Source organism: Falco cherrug, chromosome 2 (genome assembly GCF_023634085.1).
Source record: "Falco cherrug isolate bFalChe1 chromosome 2, bFalChe1.pri, whole genome shotgun sequence".
Taxonomy (NCBI): Eukaryota; Metazoa; Chordata; class Aves; order Falconiformes; family Falconidae; genus Falco; species Falco cherrug.
The window spans coordinates 118,169,497-118,195,345 of NC_073698.1; the positions used below are offsets into that span (position 1 = coordinate 118,169,497).

The window sequence follows — 25,849 nt, forward strand, 5'->3', positions numbered from 1 at the left end:
AAATGTTATCACTGCACATGGATCATCTCATTCATAGATCTTAGAAGAATAGCCATGCAAATCCAAAAGAGTATTACAGCATTAATTATATTTGAATTATAAGAAATGGTGGCTCAAGTATGGAAGCCAGATGTGCAGTTGTTTAGGAATTCTCAACTAATTTGCACATCTGTGCTAGCCCTTTTACTGATTTATGACCCCTCTCCAATTTAACCCTACTTACTCTAGTTCTCACACAAGCAAAGAGAACTCTGATTGTCCAAGTCCTTGCACTTTTAGAAAAACAACATAAAGCATCCAGAAAATAAAGCGCCTCAAATACTGTTGCATTGTTTCCAGGCCTCTAAGTTTCTTCTTGATTTTAAGTACTTCATAAGCCTTTTTCAATTGCTTCTGTTAATTTTAACCAATTTTTTTAACCATTGTGCACAGGAGATCTGGATGAAGTCAGCATGATCATAATATCAACAGCATTTACCAACTACCATTATATTCACTAATTCCTTGACAACAGCATGACACGGAATTGCCAGCCCCTTCATCAAGTGACACTTTGATTAACTTCTTTCCAAAATACTACTTCTGCTTTTTATTTTCTCTCCAGTCAAAACCAGCAGCCTTATATTTCCGTGTAACTTACCCTGCCCACTGATTAATCCTTTATTATTGACTTTAGGGTTTTTGATTTGTTTTGTCGTTGTGATTTGGGTTGTTTTCTAAGACCAGTCAGTTAACTCATGTGTTATCTACTTGATACTTATTCTTAGCCCAGTACATCTCACTAACTAGCACTTTTCTAACACCATTACTTTATCAGACCTGACTGAGAGGATCCATTTTCTATACTAACATGCATCTTTAATGCCTTATTGTAAGAATTTGAACATTAGTGTTTGAGATTTACTCCTGGTGACCGATCTACACCTTTGACACCCTTGTATGTGCAGCCTGTCTTTCACTCACAGCACTGGCAAGAAGCCTGCAGAACATCTGATTTATGAATACCCATGCTTAGTAAGGCAACAGACTCAAACCAACTATTTAAAATAATTATGTACAGTGCTGAAGCTAGTAACACGAAAATTACATTAGCTCTGCAAGCTATGCTGCCACACATCATCTCTTCTGCCTTCAAACACCATTTTGGCCACTTTACTCAGCATCTTAAGAAACAGCTTGACACAAAATTCCTTGCCATTTTTTGCCCTAGTTTGACAAGGTAAGTTTGAAAAAACAACACTTTAGACAAGATCCATGCAACTGTTTGACCTAAAAAGCATCTTCATATTTTCACAGTCTTAATCTTCTTTTACAGTGCATTTTAAGACAACATGAAGCACTAGGCAAAGCAAAGTGGGAGTAAGCAAAGTCACCAAAGGTGCTAAGTCTGTTAAGCTTAAGTAGCCTAAGACAGAGGTTCTAAATATTCTTTCTTAGGTAATCAAGAGTACTGTTGCAAAAAAAAAAAAAAGGACACTGTGTCCTGTACTTATTTTTTCCTCCATTTCTCTTTGGTGTCACTGCCTTACAATGTACAAGGATCTACCACATGATTAAGTTCAGTATGTTCACTCATTAGAAAGAAATTATTTATTTGCTAATTAGGAATAGACAGGGACTAGGGAAAAAGGCAATGCTGCTTTGACTGGAAACAGTTTCAGTCTTGGGACATGAACTTCTCACTTAAGTGCAAGGTTTTTTAGAACAGTGGGAAAATACAGTCAGAATAAAGCTAATTTTAAGTTACATCAAATTTTAAATTTTGATTGGAGCTGTTCAATGCCTTAAGATTCTGCTGAGGTTGGAATGGCTGAGCTCAGGCCAGTAAAGCTCAGAAGCTACTCAGTCACATGCATAGTCTGAAAACCATCACTTCCACAGTATTTTTACCTTTTGAGTCTAGATGTCAGTGTACCAAAAAAAATTTTCAAGGACAGAAAATGTGCTGCTGAGGCCACAGAACATAGTTAAGTCCAGCAGAGAGTTGGCTACCCAGCTGCACACACAAGCCAAGCAGCTGCCAACTAGGATGGAAAGGCATCTTCGCAAGCAGATGCATTTTGCAGTTCAGAGGTTAATACCAAGTCAGAGAGGCTTACGACTATCAGCAACCATTTACACCAAATATAACCCCTCCCTATGATCAGGACCATTGTACACTTGAAAAAAGCTTCCTTTACCTATTCCAACTGCAATGTTTGATAATATATATCTCATCAAGAAAGTTGCAGTCCTACATCTTCAAACCCAGAATAGTAAGCACACAGACCATAGATCTGCTTTCCAAGTTCCTCCTCAGGTTCTCCATAAACCTAAAATGTGCAGGGCAACATGGAAACAACTACTAATGTGATCTGAAAAAAATGAAAGAAATAGAAATAGGAACTGACTAGAAGAGATGAGGGAAATCAGTAAGAACCTCCCACTGTATGTTGATAAAGCACAATGGCTGAAGCCTGAAGTACAAAACCTATTACAACAGCTACAGCCACAGCCACTCGTAGTACAGAGAGAAGACAGATGGACAAGAGAGCCATGAGGATGCATGCTTTCTATATCACATAGAACTTCTTTGGTCAAGTTACTTGTTTCAAATTGGATTAAGCCACTTGCTTTGATGCGTTTATTTTGCCCCACCTTGTGGTGAAAACCAGTCCACATACTGTGCTACAACCATCTCATTAATCTCATACAGTATTCTACTACGGTGACAAGCAGAGATCAAAGACCAAGATGATCCTAAAAAGCACAATTTTTCACAGAAATAGTCATTGAGGACTAACCCCAGCTGTAGGGAAGACCACTTGACTACTTGCAGTGGATACAGAAGTAACTTACTGTATTACAAGAAGGTATAAGGCTGTAAGGAGAGGACTTCAGGCTTTCAAGTTTCAGGATAATCATTCTACCTCATACTGCAATAGTGCCCAAGTCTACCTGTGCTTCAATACTGGTCCTTTAGTGACAGCAACGCTGAACCCTCAATGAGATAGACAAAATTAGTTTATGTGAAAAACTGAATTTATATAAGCTCCACATTATGACTATCCAAAAGTAGTCAGGGATTAAATTGCCTTTTCCTTCCCACAACTCCCAATACTGGTCTAGGCAGTTTTCTTTGCATGGTATAAATGTAAAGCAACAGTTTACATCACCAACCCCAAGCGGATAAATTAACTTACCACATTAGCAACACATTAAGGAGGGAATTTAGTCAAGGTGGTAGCTAAAGCTGCGTTTGGCAGCTTCTCAGCATGCATGCACATACAGAGGTCCCCCATATGAATATTGCAAGATCTAAGTTTAAAGCACTGTACAAACGTTTGCATTAGCACAATGCCTACATAGGAAACGTTTTTAGTACCCAGACAATCAAAAAGCAAGTTCTAAAGAAGCAAGACCCCAAAAAAGTTGCCTCCTCAATGATGACAGTAAAACTATCAAGGCACCTGTTATGAAGACTAGCGAATATTTTTTTTTGTATTGTCATCAGGTTAAAGGTAGAATACAACACATTAATAATTGCAGAATTGCACTAACAAGTTTGTGCTATTAATTTCACCTCCCTTAACAGAGCTGACTTACCTAGTACTGTTACAGTTGTTGACGACTGTGTATTTCCAAGTGGGAATGTAACTGCCTTGCAAATGTATTCTCCTGCATCAGAAAAGCTTACATTTCTTAAGATGATTGTGGCATCAGTAAGCGAGTAGTTTTTAAATGACACTCTTCCTTGGTATTCTCCTTGAACAGATATTCCATATTCAGGATGATGAACAGCAATAGTCTGTGAACTTTTACCATGTATCTTCTCCCAAGAAACTTGTGTTATTGTTTCATTTACATCAATTATGCATTTCAGTGCAACCTTCTTCCCCCAGACTGCTGTCACATGTGGATCAACAATTGGTCCAGCTAAGGCACCTAAAAACAAAGCAATTGTTAGTTGGTACACAAGAAGGTTATACCTCTAAGTCTTCACGTTAAGCCTTCTTCATAATTAGCTTGCATTTTTCAAAGATAGTTCCTACTTTCTTCTGAACAACCACATTCTACCTGGTTCACAGCAGCGTGGAATCATTACAAGAGCATGCTTTAAGTAAAACCGTGAAAGCTAGGTATAGATCAACTATCCTTCAGAGAACACTATCACTAATACAAAGTCATTTTTATAGAGTTGTGTAATTGTCTAACTGGCATTATCAATCTCTTGGAATTTTAACAAGATATAAGCATAGCATGTCTTCAGATATACTAAAAAACCCCAGACAAGGTACTTTAGCAGTCTGATTACTGATGCAGAGCATCAGGTAAAAATTCATGTTAAATTACTGCACTTATTTCTACTATAAGATAAGACTCCTAATAAAGACAATTTAAGGAAAGATACATAAGTGAAACTTCTACCACTTACCAAAACAACTACTTAAACCAGAACAACAATTGGAAGAGTAAAACAAGAAAAACCAAACCCCACAAAATACTCCATTTTAAGTGACAGTCAATCTAAGAATTCAATTTTAGCTTTATGATCCTAGTTTCCAGTGAAGATATGTACCATCATACACATGCAATCTTTCTGCTACACTGTAGTGTGGTGCCTTCACTCTAGATCTTCACCGTGCATTAACACAGCAAATAAGCTAACACTTGACTGTACCTACTTTTGCTTAAGATTCAATATATTTCTATTTAATACCTAAAACACTTCCCACAGTAGCAAGTACATTCTGAGCTCAGCATTTTACACCACCTCCTTTCAAGAAAGGAAATCCACCAGGACCAGGCAATTCATTAAACTATAGGTCCATAATTTCTTCTGCAAAACAGTGCTCCAGTAACTTACATCATTTGTTCTCTTGGAGTAAACCAACAAGATGAAAAAGAATCAAACCCTTAATCCACATTGTATTTCTTTTTACTGTGCTCTAAGTCTTAACAGAGAGCTAATTCAACTGCTCTGATTTCCAGTTCAGTTATTATATCAAGCTGTAACTAGTGAAGTTCACCCTTGAACCAACAAGGTTCACATCTAAATTTTACTAGCCCCAGTGTCACAGCCATGAACAGGTCACTCCACTTGACACATTAACTGCCTTTTCAGTCAACAAGTTCCCACAAAAGAGAAACCACGTGGTCAGGAAAAAATTCTCTATATGCCTTTATGTATGATGCCATCGTTAAAAGCTTTCTATTTCCCATCAATTATTTTTTTCAGTGTTCAAACCGTAACTAAGTCAATGAAGTCACCTAAACAAGTGATTGAAAGATTCAGCTATGGATTTCTTCAGTATAAAACTACTGACTAATGCCAATAGTATGAAAACACTAAGTTGCACAAATAAACCAAACTAAGCCAGAACTTCATACCAAGATTCTCGATATGCCAGTCACTAAGAAGGGGTGGTGAAGAAAAAAATAGCCAGAAAACAACAACAACAAAAACCTGGAGTAAGTTTCACAGAGAATATCTACCATGACTAACCCATGAGTAATGAAAGAACATTTCGTCTAGTGTCCTCATGCCTCTTCAGCTAACACACATTGTTGGGACAGACATTCGAAAGAGGGCAAACAATTCAAATACCAACTGAAACGTGCAGAATTTTGCCCAAACTTAGTCTCCACTTGCCATTGCTAATTTAAGCATGAGGTGGAGTGTTCCTTTAAAAGCATTTACCCATTGCTTTCCACCTTATATTTATATAAATGTACAGAATATACATCATTCAAGGAAAACCACACTTTTGTTCAGAAACCAGCAACTTGCAATATTTATATCTACTGAATCTTAAGCTGTACTGAACCTTAACATAAAGATCAGCTCTATATAACTAACAAACTTAATACACAAAAGCCCTACAACTAAATTTACACAAAAGCTGCTCAGACTTCTAGGAAGGTAACTAACTGAATTGGAAAGTCATCCTAGTTAGTGGAAAGCACAAGCCATTTTGTTTCCTTTTAATTTTATTTTTTTTTTTTGACAATGCTACTCCTACTCCTAATGATTACAGGCTTTAGCTACACAAAGATGACCACAGTACACTTAATCTGTACTCAACTAATAGTTATACCTTTTATGAAGATGCAAAAATAAAACTTTTCCACCAGGGAATATTCTAAGAGATCATTTGTGCCATAAGAACATTGTGTTCTCACATTAATTGCACAAATTTTCAGAAATCAAACTTTGTTATTTCTGCTACTTTCAAGATTTACAGATTGAATGAAGCTGGCCTCATACAGAATACACATACACACACTTGCAGCTGTAGAACAGTAGTTACATCTTGTTAATCCACCTTCTCCAGTAAAGTAGAGCAACAGATCATTACAACAAATTTTACACATTTATCTCATCTTCTGACACATGCTCAGACTCTAAAGACAAAAAACCCACCATAATGAATTCATCTATGCTAATCCTTTAACTTGAACTTACATATAGCTTATATAACAACATATATACTCTGAAGTGTTGTATTTTAAAATCAGTTTAAAACTCAAGTGAGAACAACCACATCTTTCATTTGCTATAGCATCTCTGCTTTTAAGCTTCAGTTACCATTTAACTAACTACTTTGCGTGCTGAACAATCAAGCTAGCAGTTCAAACTAGCAAATTAATTAATATTCAGGGCTTTCCAAGACTCAGGACTCTAAGACAGGTATTTCCCTTGATACAGCGACTTCCACTCGAAAGTCAATTATTTTGATTAAACATTTTACATGAATAATGAGTAACAGCTACATGTCCACTCCAAAATAAAGCTTTAGAGGCTTATGATGCAGAAGAATCTGAACAAGATGACACTGCAATGCCACATTATTCATCTCCTTAACTGATCCAAGGTACTAATGTATAGGACACATTTACTGTTTTAATAAATGTCCAGCTCTCGTCTTGAAATCTAATACTGAAATCTGACTTTCTCTACTTGCACTTTCATAATATCGAAGTCCTTGCTTATCATCATACCTACATCCCTTCAGGAAACAATCTGCATTCAATTAGTAATCATGCAGCCTCCTTGCATTTTTCTTTAGGTTTGACAGTGTCTTTGTGGACCGCCCCCCCCCCCCCCTTTTCTTTTTGCTCACTTCAAAGACAGATAAAATATCATCTTCCCTCTCATTACCTTAGTCATGTGTGCTCTGACAGCTCATACGTTCTAGCATGTCTTTGAGACATGGAATGAGGTTCCTGTATAACCCCACTTAATTGAACACACTATCAGATGACTTATTGGTGGGTTAATTACTTGAGTATCATGTTGTGAGATGGCACTCAGTCCCATTCACTTCAAAGCTTTGCACCTAAGTGTATCGCTCAGCCTGTCCAAATGCCTTAGAACTCCTTGTCTCTACTAATCAGCCAGGCTTCCTCCTTTAATGAAACTGTTCATGCTGTTGTTCAGACTGCACAGCCAACAGGCAAAGGGATTTCCCTTGTTTTGATCAGCAACAGATTGTCCAGTACTGTTTCATATGCCGTCTGGCATGATTGCCATCTCCAGGACCTTCAGATGTTTCAATTTTAGCTAAGTCCCTACGCACTAACTGATTTCTTAATCGCACAGTCATCCAACACATGCTGGTCATACTTCAAGTCTATCACAAAAGTACCTTGTGTCTAAAGCTAACAAGTTAAGCTGGTGGATACTCCTCCTAGTTGGTCTACTTGACACATCTATTTGCTAAACTATTTGCAAACATTCTAATAAAACTCAAACTATTTCACAGCTAACACTATTAGTTGCATGCAAACACCGACAGTCCATATCTCAGCTTCTCAAACTGCAGCAGTTGCTCTTTTTTGTAACTTTAATAACTGACAGGACTTTGCAAAAAGCAGTCACATCTACTATTCATGGCCTCACACTTACTTATTAATACCATGAGACTGCCCTACCTCAACTTCAAAGTCTTAAGATAAAACAATTTAACAACTGAACAATGGATTACCTCATTTGAGAGTGCAGGGAAGGACAGCATAAGCTTCTTGCTCTAGTATTTTTATTAACACACCTCCCAGAGGAACATGTTCTTGGTCCTTTGGTTTCCCACCACCCCTGCTCCTGGCCCAAGACAAGTGGCACTATCTTCATTTTCCCACCCACTCTTCACATCACCAAACAGACCAGATTTCGAGGCCCAGCACTGCAAATCTCAGTCCAAATTGTACAAGCTATTTTTTTATTTCAAGCAGACACTAGATTTCATCACTTTTTTTTCAAACAATTTTTTTTATTAGGTTTACATTGTGTTCACTAGCTCTCCAGACCATCATAATAATCTTATTCAAAACAGCAAGGTACTGACCATTCTCACTTCACTTGTCAAAAAGCAGTTTGAAGAGTAACCAAAAGAAAAAAACCAACCGTAAAGCTCACTTCCACCTTTAAAAGCCACGGAACTAGGAGCTATCAAATATTGATCATGATAACAGAAGCTGTTCACTAGTAATTCTTCATCAAGCTTATCTAACTGAAAAGAGATAGTGAGCAAGTAAGGTCTTGAAGATATAATGACCTTCTTCATACAAGAAAAGTACTCGTGCTACAAAAGAGCATAAAAGAGAACTTCCCACACTTCCAGGCTTGTTATTTGTTGTAATGAACAGCAGGTTTAGAGATTTTTCTATACAGAACAGCCATGCACAAGTCTAATTACAAAAGCAATCCATTTTGTTACTTGCTGTAGAACCACGGTCTGCTTAACAGCACACCACTGGCAAGACAGAGACCACGCTTTCACTACCTGTCAACCATTTCCACAAGACAATGAAGCCAAACTGCAGAAGAGCAGAAAACCCCAAGTTTTCCCCTACATCAGCAAGCTACTCGGCTCATGGGTTTATCTGGCTTTAGGATACACTAATGCAAGGAACTAAGAAGAGTTCCAATCAACAGCAGAGCAGAAAAATAAGAACATCCCATTTTGGTGACAGCAAGTTGCTACGTCAGCAGAACTTCCCATGAAACACACTTAAGGTCAGGCTAAGCATTATTTTTAGGTCAGTTTAATTTTAGCTGACATCAGAAAGCTCAGACTCGTTCTTCCAGCCCCCCCTTTTCCTGCATCAGCACTCATCAGGCACCTACGAGAGCCCAGCTTACAAGAACTCAATTGTTTTCTTCCTGATTTAGCTCATTCCCTGCTCAGTCAATCACGAGTGGCAATACCACAGAGGCAGCAAGGGCAGCCACTCATTCTGGTGGCATTTTCAGATTTGTTTAGCTGGAGAATCAAATCACTTAAGGACACTGCAGAAAACAAGCCTGAAACCTCAACTTGAGGCTTTATAAAAATATATGCTTAAATTACTGGGAAGAAATCGGCATGTGTCTTTCGAGTACCAGAGCATGAACAAATTACTGTGTCAAAAAAAAGATCAGAACCAAGGAATGGAAGAGATTCAAGATTAAGTAGCACAAAAAACTTCAACGCTAGCTTCCAATTAGAATTATTAAGCAAGGACTCAGGAAAAACCCCTGCACTTACATGAAAGAGATGGCATTACAACCTAGCGCTCTTGCCTAAGGACCTGCTTTATCACAAGCCTTGCTTGAAACGGAGGGTAGCTTGTCACTGCAGGTTTTGGGTGGGAAGCAGGCTGGGAACAGAAACAGGGCAGGAGGTTGGCTTCTGTAAGCATTACATTTGCTGGACTCTCAGCTCAAGTTCCCTTTTTGTACAGCACTCGCTCTTCTTTTTAAAAAAAGCAAACTAGAGGCATATTACTTCCAACTTTGAAGAGCAATTCTTAAAACCTTGTTCAGTGTTTATCACAGCATTGTAACAGGCATGCCTAAGCTTACCAAAAAGCAAAAAATGTTGGTGAAATGAGGCATAGCAACTGGACAGTCTGAAGCCGAGACTACTGAAATCCTCTTAGCCTTTTTCTGCATTTCCCAGCTATCTAATGCTACTTTTTCATTTTATTTACATTCAAGGGACTCAGTCTTTTTAATCTGGAGCTCAACTTTACCCAATACCAAAAAGCAACTAGGAACATTGTAACAGTTGTTTAAAAAACTGTTTCCTAGATTTCTCCCATTGCACTGGTAAACCATTTGCTGATGCATCTATGAACTTCTGAGTGTTGTTAACCTTTTATACCTACAAATGGACCAAAATTATCTACCAGTCTTAAGTTTAAGATGTGAGCAGCTCTCCTCTAGGTTACTGTAGCCTACACGCTTACAAAGGCCGTACTAAGGGGAACATCTATTTTAGTTGAAAATTCTAAGAGTTGCACAAAGGTAAAATTTTTCATGCAACCAAGAAGCTATAGAAACTGGCCACAAGAACTGGCAGATTTTCAGAAAGCATGAAAGAGTCAGTCTCTTCAGTACTGTGCCCATGTTAACTGCTGCTGAAGCACAGATTTTACTAATAACACCAAGCTCAAGACAAACAAAATCTTAGTTCAAGTGCTATCATAGGATGTTCTGCAGAATTTTTAAATACTTTGAACCTACACCTGCTGCTCCTAAGGGTAGAACTGACAACATATCATACCATTCTACCAAAAGGCTCTTGTTATTCAATTCCCTCATTCCTCACAGCTGATGGAAAAGTCAATTATCTTCCTCCAGCTGCTGAATCAACTCTCTCTCTCTCCACATATATATAGATATCAAGGAATACTGATATTTGTGGGGATGGCTACAGCTACCATTCACAAGATAATGCCCACAGAGAAGATTCATACCACCTGTTAAAAGGCCAGAGAAAGCAATACTGGATAAAATACTCCCATCCTAATACAAATGGGTCAAGATGGTAAGATATGCAAACCTCTACAGCACCAAAATAAACACCTATTATCAGCAAGACTGACATCTTCATCACAGAAAGGAAACTGATTAGAAAGAGGTATTTTACTCCAGTGCAATATGAAGTAGAAGAAAGAAAGTAGTTAAACTCAGAGTTCAACATTAACATAGCTTGAACCCACCTCATGAAGTCATGAGTTGGAGCTTCAGAGAAGCTCTACAAGGCACGGCTGTGACCCACTATGCTTATTTCACAGTGTTGTTTTCACACGCTAACTGGTGGTTCTGTTCTAATGTCACTACCCCCACATCAGGCCAAGGCCGTGTGCCTGTATAATCTGCTTCCTACCACGCTGCACAGACCTGTTGTTTCAAGCAGCAGGAAACTAGATACAACCCAAGACATCAGAAGAAAGTTTAAAAAAGGTTAAGCTCATGATTCAAATTGAGTTGTGAAGGACACCCTTAGAAAACCAGTTTTATAAGGTTAAAGCTTTAAACCCAGCTGCTCACCAGGAATATTTACTAAGTCCCATGAACTTTAAAACTTCATCTGGAATTTCAACTTAAACCATTAGCATCAGTCTGTCTTACACACTCTTACACTAATATTCTTCTATGTATGTTAACACATAGCAAATTAAGACATTCATATTTATCCTGATACTAAGAATTCAGATGTTTACAAGACATGTTGAACTAATAAGCGAGGCAAGCTATGAGGCAGCTGGAAGCTCTTCCGCAATGAACATTCCAACCTCTCTCTAACGAGACAAACTTCCCAATCCCATCCCCTTTCAAAAGCAAACAAGTGAGACACTCCTTTTCCAAAAAAAAAAAAAAAAAAAAAAAAAAGAAAAGGATTAGGCTCAAAAGCAGGACAGAAGAACATCATCTCATCCTCAGTCCCACTCCCGCATCCTCAGTCCCACTCCCTCAAAAAACTAGCAGGAAGAGTAAACAAGTAGTTCAGAAGTCAGGCATAGAAATACATACCACCTCCTCTGCCTAAACACCACAAAAAGCTTCACATTTCCATTAAATAAGTTTAAATCCCCAGGTACCAAAGCAACAGATATAAATACACTAAAAGAAAAGCAAGAGATAGTAAAAAAAGCAGCTACTCATATAACTCAAACCATTGGTTGGAAAGTTTGTTAGAGCGCTCCAAGTGATCTTCAAAATATTTTGAAACACACGAGTCAACAGTTCTGACAAACCAACCTGGAGAAAAAGGCTGAAGTACTCCTATGAGGCATCCAGTTTAAGTACACATAACCAAAACATCCAACAGATACAGTGGGAGGTCAAAATGAGCATGAGCTTCTGTTCTGTGTCTTGGTTGAAGTTATGTACATAATTAATCTTTACCAGGCAGTCTGAAAAAAGCTTCACGTTCTAGTGGGTCCAAATTAGAATAGTTGTCAGCAGGAACAAGTATGAGCAACAGATACAGGGTGTTAAGCAACTAGTTAGAGAGCAAAGACTGTTCTGAAAGTTACAGCAAGTATACAGTGACTGTATCTCGAGAATTCAAAGCCCTGGTTTAGAACACGCCACTGAAAAAGTAACCTCCCTGCTCCAGCCAACACCAGTGAGGCTCCATCTGGAGCTGTTCAGCTTGAACATCATACTTCAGGTATTAGCAGCCTGGAGAGTCTGAAAGCAAAGTGCGCTCACAGGCCTGGACAACATGACCTACAAGGAAAGACTGGAAGAACTGTTGGTTGTTCTCAAGGGCGGCAACCCAACAAAAGGTCCTGAAGCACTTACACTGCAAAAAATTCCAGCACCGCTGAGTGTACCTGTGGAGGTCATGAAGGAGAGAAACAGAAGAAACAAAAACCCACCACAAAAACAAGCAACAACAAACCCCACTGAAATTAGGAAATCCTTTCATGCTACAGAAAGTGATTTCCTCAAATGAATACCCTGGCCAAAACTGTAAACCTCCACAACCTTTAGAAAGGTTTGATGTTTAGTCATTAAAAACCCAAATATCCAAACTAATCTAAGCTGAATCCTGCACTGGGGTACAGACATGATCTGTTGTTGAAGATTTTTGCTGGCCTAACTACTGTAAGATTATTAACAGACATTATTAGTAAATTAACAATCTAGTCTTCCTTCAGATTCTTCTTAGCTGGTATGACATGCTGCTAGCCCCAGTCACAAGCTCTCCTTTCAGGAGCTTATTTGCAACAATCCATTCAATACACTTAAACCACTTGACCTCTCATTTAGTTCACTCAGACCTCACTACTCTGAGAAAATCTCAGACTATGTTGCTTTTAGAAATCTCACTCCCAGGTCTCTTACTAGCTACCTGCTGATTCACGTTTTTTTCCACCTGTGTTTCAGGACCATCACCACTTGCTTTGCAAATCAAGGCACGAAACAGTTATACATAAAGGAATTATCAAAAACTTAAAATATTAACTCAGAAGACGTCTAGGATGGCAAATTATTTCATTTTTAACATTCAGTTAGTAGCACTTCAAAAAAAAAGAAACCAGAAGTTCTGTGTTCAAGAGCACATACATATACATATTACATCAGCACACTTTCAGCTCCTTTTTTCATCCTCAGGTCTACTGCATTTGGGGTTTAACTTGAATGTTACATCCAAGCTATTCAGCTGTTTTCTGAAATATTTTCCACTGTTTGCTGCTTCTATTTGTATCCTTTCCAGTTACTCTTTTCAGTAAGTGTTTTCTTCATCAGAGGGACAGCCAATTCACAGCAGGTGGTCAGTCTTCTCTATTAGTTTCTTGTATTCATATCTATAAGCAGATATTCAGCTTTTGTCATGTATTTTTTTAAAAGCTTGTAACTCCTCAAAGCTGTATATATGAATCCACATGATATCTCTATTAGCACCAGTTTGTCCTCAACTGAGTCGTTCCTGAAGAGATTAGTTTTCTCATTCTGAGCCACAAATAAGACTTGGAGAAAAAACAGACAGCCTTCAGCTTTGAGAAAAGTAACTCATTCTGAGTATGTTCATTTTTATGTTATAACATGGTATTTCAACTTAAGTTTAGTGTTGCTTGCTTCAAGTTGATTTTAAAAGCTTAATTTTCTTGTTTATCTGCAGGGCTTTAAATTCAAGGTGATGACAAATTCTGCTCAGGAGGTATAGAGCAACACCTCACCACTTTTAGTCAGCTAGTGCTTCAGCTTCTCTGCTTTCTATAAATCAAGTACACAGAACTTCATTTGCCTTGAAGTCAGCCCCATCACCTACTGCCATCTGTCCTTCATGATTCAAAGAGACAATTATGTACATTACACAAAAATCACCACTTTCTGGACATCAATTCATTCTTAAAAGGTTTCAATTCTAAGTCCAGAAGTTCCAAAACTGGCACTACTACACCTTAAGTTCAAAGCAGATGCCAATGTAGTTCCATGACAGAGGACACCCTTCAGGACGGTACACCACCTCGTTCATACTTCGTATGTGCAGCTGCCTTCATGCAAGACCTCTGGCAAAGACGGGCCTGACTTTCCTCTCCAGAATGTAAAGCTGGGAAGACAACACAGCTTCCAGTTCACAGTCCGAACTTCAGCACCAGATATTCAAACTGCCATAAATCACCATAATTCTACCATTCAGAACTGTATGAGATGTCCAGCTGTGCCAGTGAAGGGCAATCCAGTGGAGGCAAGGCTTACTGTAGGATTTTTCTTCAGGTGAGTACAGCACTTAAGTCAAAAACGCTCTTGACTTGAGCAGGACTGACTGTACAATTGACTGCATAGATGAAAAGAAGGCAATGAAAGATTGTCACATGACTACAAAATAAATATGACCTGAACATTTTATACAAGTTATTGTAAATTGGGGTGGGGGGTGTTTATCACCGATAGCATCTGTGTAACCTCACCTTTCAATACCTCACATAAACTGCTTCCAAAAGGGAAGATGCTCTGATCAAGACAACAGTTCTACACCGAGATTCCTTCTCCGCACTCTACATATCCTTCCCCATCACCCAGAAACCTAACAGCATAGAGGATTTGTGCTCTCACCAAGGGAAAAAAATCACCAAGAGTAGTCACATGTAAAAATACAGGCAACTACGTGCAGGGGCAGTGGTTTGTCAGGACAAACATTTACTCCTAATACTTTCTGCTGTCCCCAGCCTTATCTGACCTGTCAGCTTAACCCTCAGTTGATTTTCAAGTACTGATCCATCTCCTGTTCGGTTCACAAGTTTTCTGCATCCACAGCTTCCTCTGGTGAGGAGCGCTAGCAATCTTGCCACCAATTCCAAAAACACCTTCTTTGCTTGCAGCTTGCCTTGTTTTAGCTTCATGTGATGAGCACCTACTTTTTGCACTGTAAGAGTTAATCTGCATACGCTGTTGACATCACTCACGATTTCAAAGATCCCACCATATCCCTCACTTTCCTCCCCTCCTGCCAAGAAATCGCCTCTTTTCTCAGCTAAGTCTTAGCCAACTTCACTAAGACGACCACTTTCATATCTTTGACCCTTGCTGCCCACCTCTGAACCTACTTCAACCCTAAGATCTGTGTTGTTCTTCAGTTTGCTTTTAAGATCAAGAATCAAAACTGAAGTATTTGAAGAACAGGCAAACAACCTATTTATACACATTAGCACAGCGTGTTCTGTTCTCTTACTCCCAAACACTTGATTTGACACCCCCACCACCCCCACCTTTTAAAGATAGCTAACAGAAAATACTCAGTTCACAGAACTCACCATTGCATGCTCAGGGCCTTGTTTCCAAGTACACCAATACATAATACTTATAATGTATAATATATATGGAGTTAACTTCTCCCCTCAACAAAGGAGGCCTTGGGGGTATCAGTGAACATTTATCTATACTTCAGCTTGTTTCACTATTCAATCAGTCCATTCTGTAAGGTCCTCCATAACTCTGTGTAATAAATCTTTATTCCAACTTACTACCAGCAAAAAGTAGTTATACATAATTAGGGCACCTCATGCTCCAGGAAATTCAATAGGCAAGATCCTACTATCCTCCAGCACCACCCAGAGCTATAGCTTCCCCCACATGAATTCTCTTCAGGAAAAGGTCATAGCAAGACCACAGCGATTGCCAACTGAAGGTCTGGCCTAATAAATACCCTCCCCATGCTTCCTTCCAGACTCCAAACTGCTCCACTCCTTATTCAGAAAAGCAATTTAATACTGTCACAATATCTGCCCTTTTTTTTATTATTTTATTTGAGACTAAGAGGAAAACTGGTACTGGGGCATCAGGCACTAAATATCACAGAAGTCGAAGAGTTACTGTCCCATCAGTCCTGCTCCATTTAAAAATCTGGCACTTATCAATGGCATAGCAGTACAGCGTCTTCATCTTCCACCTAGCCACAAACTCGCAATGCACAGGAGATGCACACAGAGTCCAACAATTTCCTTTCCAAGTTACATGGTCCTTGTTTCAGCACCACCACTAACAAACTTGCCATTACATAAACAGAAATACAAGACAACTCCAATCAGAATCCAAAACCACAATACCAAGTGATCAGTACAGGATTTTTGCCATCGCTGCTTGCCGTCTTTTACTAGAAGGCAGAATGCTGTATTCTGCTACGTAGCAATAGATGCATACCCTTATGATTAGTATGGCAGCATAAATGCAATATGTATCGTGCTAGATTACATGAGCTAGACAGCCCATGTCTATCAGAGTATAAATTACTGCGGCAAGACATTCTTCACTTCATAATTCTGACTTCTTCTGTTAGACCCAAGCATTCAGAATGCTCAAGTCCCAGGAATCACTATTTATCAGTACAAGGTTGCACAGCAAAGGTATTCATAGAAAGCCTGCAAAGTCTCCAAACTATTCAACAGGTCATCTCCGACACAGGTATAAACTGTATTAATCGTTTCCAGTCAGGATACCTACCAAGTACCACAAACACAAGTGAACTCCAAGGTATAGGTTTCTTCACTATCCATTTATCATTGACAAAGGCAAACAAGCTCTAATATTGATTTAGAGAATAATGACTTCCCATAGGTACGAGGCAAGGGACCTCCAGAGGCCACTTACTCCTGCTCAGAGTAAGCCCAGTTAAGACTGCTTGGAGACTCATCCAGTCAAGCTTTGACTATCTACATAGAGAGAGACTGACGACTCGGCCACTTTGGGCACCTGCTTCAATATCTGTTCTCTCTCACAAAGAAGTATTTTTTCCTTACATTGGCTCCAAATTTCCCACACTGCACCTTGTGCAGCATGTGAGGGAATAGGAACCTCTGAAGAAAGCCTTGATCCACCTTCCTGACATGCTCCCATCAGGCAGCAATGGCAGATCCTTCCCCCTTTCCCAGGCTGATCAGGCCCAGCTCCTGCAGCCTCTCCTCACACACCCTGGGCTCCAGCCCCCAGCCAACACAGAGGCCCACCACTGGGCTTGCTCCAGTACCTCGGTGCCCCTCTGGTACTGGGGAGCCCCGAACTGGACACAGCTTCCTGTTCCAAGATCCCTTCCCTCAACCTGCTGTCATGCTGAATGGAGCCTGGGATGAGGTCATTTTTGCTGCGAGGGCAAACTGCTCAATTTGTTGTTCACCATGTCCCTACATCTGTCCGCCAAGTTGCCTTCCAGCCCACTGGACCACAGCCCATGCTGTTGCAGGGGTTATTTCAGTCCAGATGCGTGACTTCACACTTGCTACTGCTGATCTCCATGACATTCCAGTCAGTCCATTTTTCTCCAGCATGTTGAAGTCGCTCAACGTCACAGTCCTGCCTCCTGGTGTATCAATTGTATCCCTGTTTGGTACCATCCATCCACAAACTTAAAAGCACACTATATCCTGCCTTCAAGGACATGGAACAGTATTTGTCCCAGTATCAATGGACAATTGGCCACCAGCTGGACTCCACACACCCTTCAAGCTGTGCCAAACAACCTTTTTTTGCCCTTCATGAACCTGGAGAAGGCCTAGAGGAGGATTTTCTCCATAACCATTCCAGGGACTGAGGCAAGGCTGACCAGGTTGTAGTTTCCTGGATCCACCTTTCTTGCATGGGTATGTCATCTACCTTCTTCCACTCACCAGGAACCTCCCTCAGTCACTATGACTTTTCAAAGGTGACAGAACATGACATCAGCCAACGCACTCAGCACCCTAAGAAGCATTTTTTTGTCCACGGTCCTGAATATGTGCAATGGCTTAAGTACTCTCAAACTATATCCTCCTCTACTGTGAGTTATGCTACATCCTCCAGATGGTGCTAGTAGATTCAACTAACTGGGAAGCCAGAGGACAGATCCCACCAGTGAAAAAAAAAAAATAAAATCAAAGCTGAGACAGGATATTGTACACCTCAGCTTCTTCCATGTAATTCCTCACTAGGTCCCCTGCCCCACTAAGCAGTAGGCACATTTTCTTTAGTTTTTCTTTTGCTGACAGTATAGTTGCAGCACCCTTTCCTGCCACCTTTAACATCCCTTACTTTCCAGCTGCTGCCGAGCTAGAGCTTTCCCAGCTCTATATCTATGCTCTCAGACACTGTCTCCATGTTTGTCCTGCTTCAATCTGCTGTGGATCCCTTTTGTGCATCTGAGGTTCAGTGAGGAATTCCCTGTTCTTCCATGCTGTTGGAATGACCTGCTGGACCTCCTGCACATTGCAGGAAACATTTATTGTAGTCTGAAGAGGTTTCTCTTGAAGATCAAACAGCGGTCTTCAGCTCCTTTGCCCACCAGAACAGTCTCCCCCATGAGAACATCACAAGCAGATCCCCAAACAAGGCAAAATTTTTCTTTGGCCAGGGTTATGATTCTACCATCAGTCCTCACCACTCTCCTTAGTATTTCAAATCCCAGTCTCAAAGCTGCTTCAGCCAACAGTACCATTGACTGTTACTTCTTCAACCAGTTCTTTGTTTGTGTGTAACAGGCTAAGTAGACAATCTTCCCTAGCCAGCCCATGATCACCTGCATCAACAAATTGTCTTCAATATACCCCAGACATCTCCTGGATGGTTTACACCCAGCCCCATTGCTCTTTCAGCAGATACCGGCGTGGCTGAAGTCTCCCATGAATGCCATAGCCTGCAATCATGAGGCTTCTTCCAGGTGCCTAAAGAGGGCTTCATCTACTTTTTGATCAAGTCAGCAACAGCAGACACTTAATAGTTTTGATCTGTCCTCTTAACATTATCCATGAGCTCTTAACTAGCTTGTCACCTGCTTAAGGGCAACACTCCATGCATTCTAGCTACTCTTCTGTAGACCACTATCCCTGCCTCACCTTCTCAGCCTGCCTTTCCCAAAAGACATGAATCCAGGCTAATCGCACTACTCCAGTCATTCAAACTATCCCACCACATAGCTGGAACCCCAGTGAGATCATGTCTGCAGTTGTGCTCACTTGTGCTGCCTTCATGATGGGAGAGAAAACAAACTCTCCCATCATCTCCTCCTTGGACACTTCTTTATTGCTCCTCACGTCTTCCCTCCAGATTAAAGAAAAAAAATCTGAGGATGTCCCAACATACCTAGTTTATTTAAAGCCCTCCTCACCAGTTCTGCTATTAGATAATAAACTCCCACCCTACTTCATCAGATGGACCCTGTCTCTAGCTCAGCAGTCTGTTTCTCAAGAAGAGCTCAGTGATCAGGAGTCAAAGTCCTACTTCCAACACCAGCCAGATGCATTCACTCCTACCAGAGTCTTTCTCTCTCACTGGGATAGGCACCCAGGCTGTGGGCTCTGCACTCACGTCTTACACTTTTGCCCTGAGAGTTCTTTAGTCACTCTTGATAATGCTCAGGGTGACCCTTGGCAGAATCATCAGTGAACACATTGGTATCTGCAAAACACAACACTCAAAAGACCAGACTTGGTCTCTCCAAAACATCCTGGATCCAATGGCCCAGAAAGGGGGAAAGAACTCAAGACATCCAGTCCACAGATAGGGTGTCTCCAAACCCCACAAGAAACTCTCTCTGATAACCATCACCCTTTTCTTTCCAACACTAGGTCCTTCACACAAAACAGGAGACTTAAGATGCACAAAACTAGGTGCACAGATATGATGAAACCACTAAGCAGTATTAGCTTCCTCCATCTGGTAATTAAAAGTGCTGAGACTACTACTCCCCAGCAGTACAAATCCCAGCTAGCCATCAGTAAGCTTTCTTAAACAGGAAGAAAAAAAAAAAGCTGTGTCACATCTCAGCTGGTACTTGTTTGAAAGGCAATCTAAGTATCACTGTGCTGATAGGCCTAGCAGATACTGCTGAATGCATGACCTGTGGAATTCACAAATCAGAATTTTATCCTGCATGTTACCAAAAGCAATAGCTGACTAAGGCATCTTCGCAAGCAAGTCCTTCGCCATTAGTTCGAGTATTACATAAAGATCCAGAAGTTAGCCCTAACTGCTGAACTCTAGTGATTGTGAATTCATACCTGATCCTTCAGGCATTTCACAGCCTTTACAGCAGCCAGCACACAAAAGCTCCAATGGTCAGCCAGAACCTACATATTAACTACAGAACTGAATGGCACACGTGTTGGAATGATGGCCAACTCAGCTGGCTATATGAAGCAATGAAGATATAAATTGAGAATTAACATATGTCCATGCCTATATTTATAGGCTTGTGCAGTACCACAGCAGTACTTAATTATTTTGTTATACAGTAACTTAGTTTTCCACAGCTATGTACTTTCTGTTCTTCCCACCCTACTGCACCTCTCAGACCCAACTTCTCCACTCATTGTTAACAATGTCTTGTTTGCCTTGATCTATGGACTCTGAGAAACAATTAATGTCAATTTCTGAATTTCACAATTACTCTTTATGTTCAAATATAAGGTCTAATAAAAAGCGATCGCATTTAAGTTACAATTCCTAGAACTAAGCCATATTTTACCTACTCAGAAGCATGGGTGAAGGCGAGAAGGATTTCTGAACTGTTTGGTCAATAATGGCCAATAAAGTCAGAGTGAAAAGTACAGAGATTGCTTTTCTTTGTCACAGGCAACTAAGTTCATTCAGTGTAAACACAAGACAGTTTAAGAAATCAACAAAAACAATTTTGTAACATAATACTACCAGAAATGCTAGCTGGTATTGACAGGATGAAACGATGGCCATTTAAAGGCGTGCCATTCCAAAAGCAGGGTCCATGAAATTCCTATTAAACTTCAGCAAGACTGGAATTTTTAGCACAAGTAACATCCCCTTACTCAGGATAACTTAGACTATAAGGCATTTCAGCCATTTTTGAGGGAACAAAACTAACAGAAAAATACTGCTGCATTAATATCTTTAATAGGATACTGCTTTTACATAGGAAGATTAAAGAAAAAATTGCAAGTCAAGCAGAAATGGACATTGCTCCAACTTTAAATGGAAAAAGGAACATGGCATGCTCAAAAAAACCTGCCCACTGTATTTGGTGGTATGAGCATACAGTCTTTAGAGAAAGCTCAATGATAAACTGACAAAAAATTCTGTGCAAGCAAAAATTCTATATTGCTTAAAATAAACACCTGGTATCAGGATTTGGGGGTGGTGGGGGTGGGTTTTGTTTTTTTGTGAAATTTGTAAGGAAGGATCTGACATTCTGCTAAGCATACAGCAGCAGTTGTAAGCATTTAGCATTCCTTGCCCCCAGAACATACCTTCTACACTGGAATTAGAAAACCATCAAAAACTGGTCAGGAACACTGACTTATGTGACGTCTTTCTAGCTGAAGGGAGAAGACTGCCAATCCCTAGGAAAACCTCAATTCCCCTAAGCAGACCACTCCTTTGCTTTTTATATGCTGTCTTCCCACATACCACCTACTCCAGGAAAAGCTGAGGTCTGGTGGAAGAGACGGGCTGTACTTTGCACTACGTGAACTAGCAAGGCCTCGAGTAAGTTCAGAAAGACAGCTAAACATTAACTTCACATTTTCAGTGACTTGTAAAGTTCCAGTGTCATCTGCCAATATTTAACAACTGCAGCCGTACAATGGAATAGAAAGCCAATGTATTTTGTCAGGAACAGCAAACCAGAGAACACAGTGCCTAAATCCCAGCTGTCCCTGACAGGACCTGATGAGTTACCAGTTACACTGGGAAGTTATGTGATGCCTGCTGCCCTCTGCACTGCTGACACTGCTGGCTTTTTTTTTTTTTTAGCTCTTAAGGCCATCCTCCACTGCAATCTATTCCAGGAAGTTAACCCTTCTTGTCCAGGAACTGCCTCAAGACAGCAGGCCTAGATAACCAACAGCCAAGCATATGAATGCTGTATAATAGCTGCTGGATTTACAGCCAAACTTCATTTTCCCCATCTGTCACACTGCCACTCAGCTCCGTGCTGTAAGGGACTGGTCTTAGGAACTCAGTGAGCTAACAGAAGGAATGCAGGCAAATCTTTAAGAAATTCTCTAAAATGTATTATTTTTATTAGGAGATAACAATGAGATCCAATTTTAAAGTAAGCTTTTAGCAGTCAAATGCCTTTACAGGAAAAACTTATTGCAGACTGTACTTGGACATTTTAATCTTAATAGAGAGAGACTTCCAACTACTTCTACTTTTCTTCCAGGGCTAGTGCCTACAGTATACTAGCTCCTGCCTACCCATGCACAACAAGTGAGGCTCAGTTAGACTGAAAGGGACTGCTGGAGGTTATCCAACCCTATCCCCGAAAAGCAGAGCCAACTTTGAAGTCGGATAAAGTTGCTCAGGGTCATACCATAGTCGGATTCTGAACAGTTTGAAGGACAGAGATTCCACAACCTGTTTCAGTGCTTCATTCTCCATGTGGGAAAACATATTGCTAACAGGTTATGAGAACTCTCTCGCAGCTTGCGTCTGCTGCCACTTATCCTCTCCCTGTGCATAGCTAAGGAGAGTGTGTCTTTGTTTTCTCTTTCACCTCTATTAAGCAAACATAGCCTGCGATTAGGATCCTGTGCTTCAGCTTTGAGAAAAGTAAAGTCTAGACAAACTTGCCTCTCATTCCCCTTCCATACATTATGTACTACTGACCTCCTATCTTAGTGGCCTTCCACAGACTTGCCCTATGTACTTGCAGCAATCAACTCGGGACCCCTTTTCTGAGCAGTCTCAAACTGAGGTGACACCATAACCCCTTTTCCTCACTTCAGTTTTTACCTCATCTGCAGCCACATCAATCTATCACACCTAAGCCATGCCTCTTGAGTCTTGGAAAACACAGCTGTAAAGTAGCTCTCAAAACACACGAAAAGACCTTCCCCAAAAGTTCCAGTGTCCCATAGCCCTCACCTTTTTCTGTCAAGCTGAACACTCTCAGCAGAATCTTTTGAAAAAGTTTTACATTAAGCTTACATTAAGACCATTTCTTGATAACAGATTATGTTCTGATTTGACAGAATGTTTAACAGAAATTTAAGTTAAGAAATGCTCATGTGCATCAACTGTGAGAATCTGGTTTTGTCAAAAGCCTTACTATTTTATAGCCATTGAACTCAGCACTTGTTATACACAGAATCATAGAATGATTTGAGTCAAAAGGGACCTTAAAGCCAGTCTAGTTCCAATCCCCTGCCGCAGAAGTTATGTGCAGAAGCTTAAACTACCCCTGATACCACAAGCTGCTGAAACACAACCATGCAGAACTTGGTATACTTCCTATACAGGATATCCTGGATAAATGGGTATATTACACTTGCCATTTACCGGAGGTAGACTATTTTATGCTACCTCAGCTACATATTAACACATTGAAACTTTCAAGAGGAAGCATCTACATCTCCTAGGAAGTGATTAACAGTATGGTCACAGCCATCAAATGCTCATGCTTGATTTCTCTAGACCTATAGTGCCTCTTTAAATGTTAAGAGTACCTTAATGAAGTCATAACAACATTTCTTCTGTTTCAAGAAAGTTTACCTTTTGAAGTCAAAAGTGCATGGAAGAGTTTAAAGCACAGAAATAGTGTGAAGGTTAAGGGCTAAGCAGTAGGTTTTTGTAAATATTGGTAGTATTTGCATTATAAACATGTTCAAAAACAGAATGAAGCTTAACAGCTTTTGATCTTTGCTTCTCCAACCTTTGGTAATAATCTTTAACACAGTTTACTGTGGAAAGGGCCAATGGGTGATGTAGGAGAAATTAAGAATGAATTTTGGGGGAAAAATTACTCCAAGTTAATACAAATCAAAAGGCTTTCCCCCCTCCCCCCCAGTTACTCTGAAGAAGTTCCTTGCATTTGATGTAATTGAATTTACACTTAAGTAAACTTACTGTTGTTCTATCACATTATGTACAATGAAAAGAAATTAAGTAAAACTAGTTACCCAACTTAAACGTAACCTCAACCTTTTCACATTTTATGTCCAGCACGCCTTCATCCAACAGGCTGTTCTGAAGTGTGCTTGTCCCAGCAGTAATTAGTGTTCAGCTTAACCATAAGCAGCATGGGTGGTATCGGAAGTAAAAAAGCAGCAACAGAACTGGGCAAAGAATGCCTACGCAAAAGAGGCTTAACAAAAATTTAAATCAAACACTAATTTGTAATCTTACAGCTCAAGGGCTAGTGAAAATAACAGATCCAAAACGAACTAATTAAATCATCAAGCTAGCACAGTGTGTTTCTTCCGCTCATCTGTACACACATCAGCTGGGGAGACCTGTTTGACTAGCCTAAAAAACATACTTGCTGAATGTAAAGGCTAGAGATTGCCATTTCAGTGCCTTCAAACTCTGCGTGTGCCACTGCATTACAGTGACAGCAGTAGCACCTTCTAAGTATTTAAAATAACAGTCACTTAAGGAAAACATCCTGTTCAAACTAATTCCAGGAAGACACCAAGGACAAATTTAAAAGCTATCATGTTATACCAGCCTTGACTAATAGAAAAAGAGAAAACAATGATCCCCTGTACAGATACAAAGGTATCTTAAATGCCAGATAATGAAAACCTGATACAGGGGCACGGAGCAAAATCAGCAAGAGCCATGTACTGCTGCAGGTAATCCTAGTACACCAGTCAACTCAAAGTACAAGCTACACTTAACTAGCTTTCATGCTGAGAACACAAAACCATGCTATTTTAAGTATCACAAAATTAAAATTGCTTTTACTTCTGTACACTACTTGAAAAAACTGGAAAAAAGCACAGCTATTGAACAGATGAATGCAGTATCAATAAAAGGATAGTCTGCAAGTTTGTTATTTTTCACTACCTGAATAGTGACTTTCTTGATAACATGCTGATGTTAAACTTAACCTACGCAGTTCCCCACACTTGGGAAAACACAAGTATAGATGACAGATTTCAAGACTTTCGAAGTTTTTCATTCTTGCTGCTCATTTTATTCTATTGATTACCCAGAGACAGACCAAATTTTGAATTCACATGTAAAACAGTTCCAAGTCTAAAAGTTAATTACCTGAAAAGCGTAAGGGGAAAAATAACTCTTGAAGCATTCATCTATTGAGTTTGTTTGGTGCTTTTACTTTGACTTGGACGTTGTCATGCTATGCCTTGTAGCTCCACACCACGAGCCTGTGTACTGAATTGTGCGGCAATCATCCGCTGGCCCAGCTTTTTCAGAACCAAGGTAAATACTAGCCATGAGCCCCCTCAAGTCTTACTCATACATATCTACACCTCTTTTTAACCCACTATTTTACACTCTCACCATCTTTTCACACACAGGGGAGTACGACAAGCTTTTATGTAACAGCTTGTTCATCTACTACATTTTTCGTCTACTCTGTAGACGGAAACACAGTAATCACTTGCCCTGACATTGCCTTTACTGCACATTCTGCTGTTTAATTGCTTCTCATCTATTTCCTTGCATTTTATCCACATTCAGCTATTTCCATCTTTTCTTTCTTAGCCATTCTTGGCATGTCTTCCCAGACTTACATGATACTCTCTTCTAGGCAATCCATTTGCTTTCTAATCAGGAATAGTGAACAGTGTTAATGACCCCTCTACCTCTAACAAGAAAGCTTGATCAACCCATCTCATGCCTAATCCAATAATTCATCATCCTCTTGATCCTCTGAATAAAAATACATTACTGCATTTC

At 40.0% G+C, this 25,849-nt stretch overlaps 1 protein-coding gene across 5 annotated transcripts in view; it reads right to left on the minus strand.

Annotated features, from left to right (window-relative positions):
- The window catches only part of NECTIN3 (nectin cell adhesion molecule 3), a 69,668-nt gene that overhangs the window by 38,228 nt on the left and 5,591 nt on the right, over positions 1 to 25,849 (minus strand). For all 5 annotated transcript variants that reach the window (XM_055701992.1, XM_055701994.1, XM_055701991.1 and 2 more), the window contains exon 2: positions 3,586 to 3,924. In XM_055701992.1, the coding sequence (XP_055557967.1) occupies positions 3,586 to 3,924 (339 nt within the window). The remainder of the gene's footprint in view (positions 1 to 3,585; positions 3,925 to 25,849) is intronic.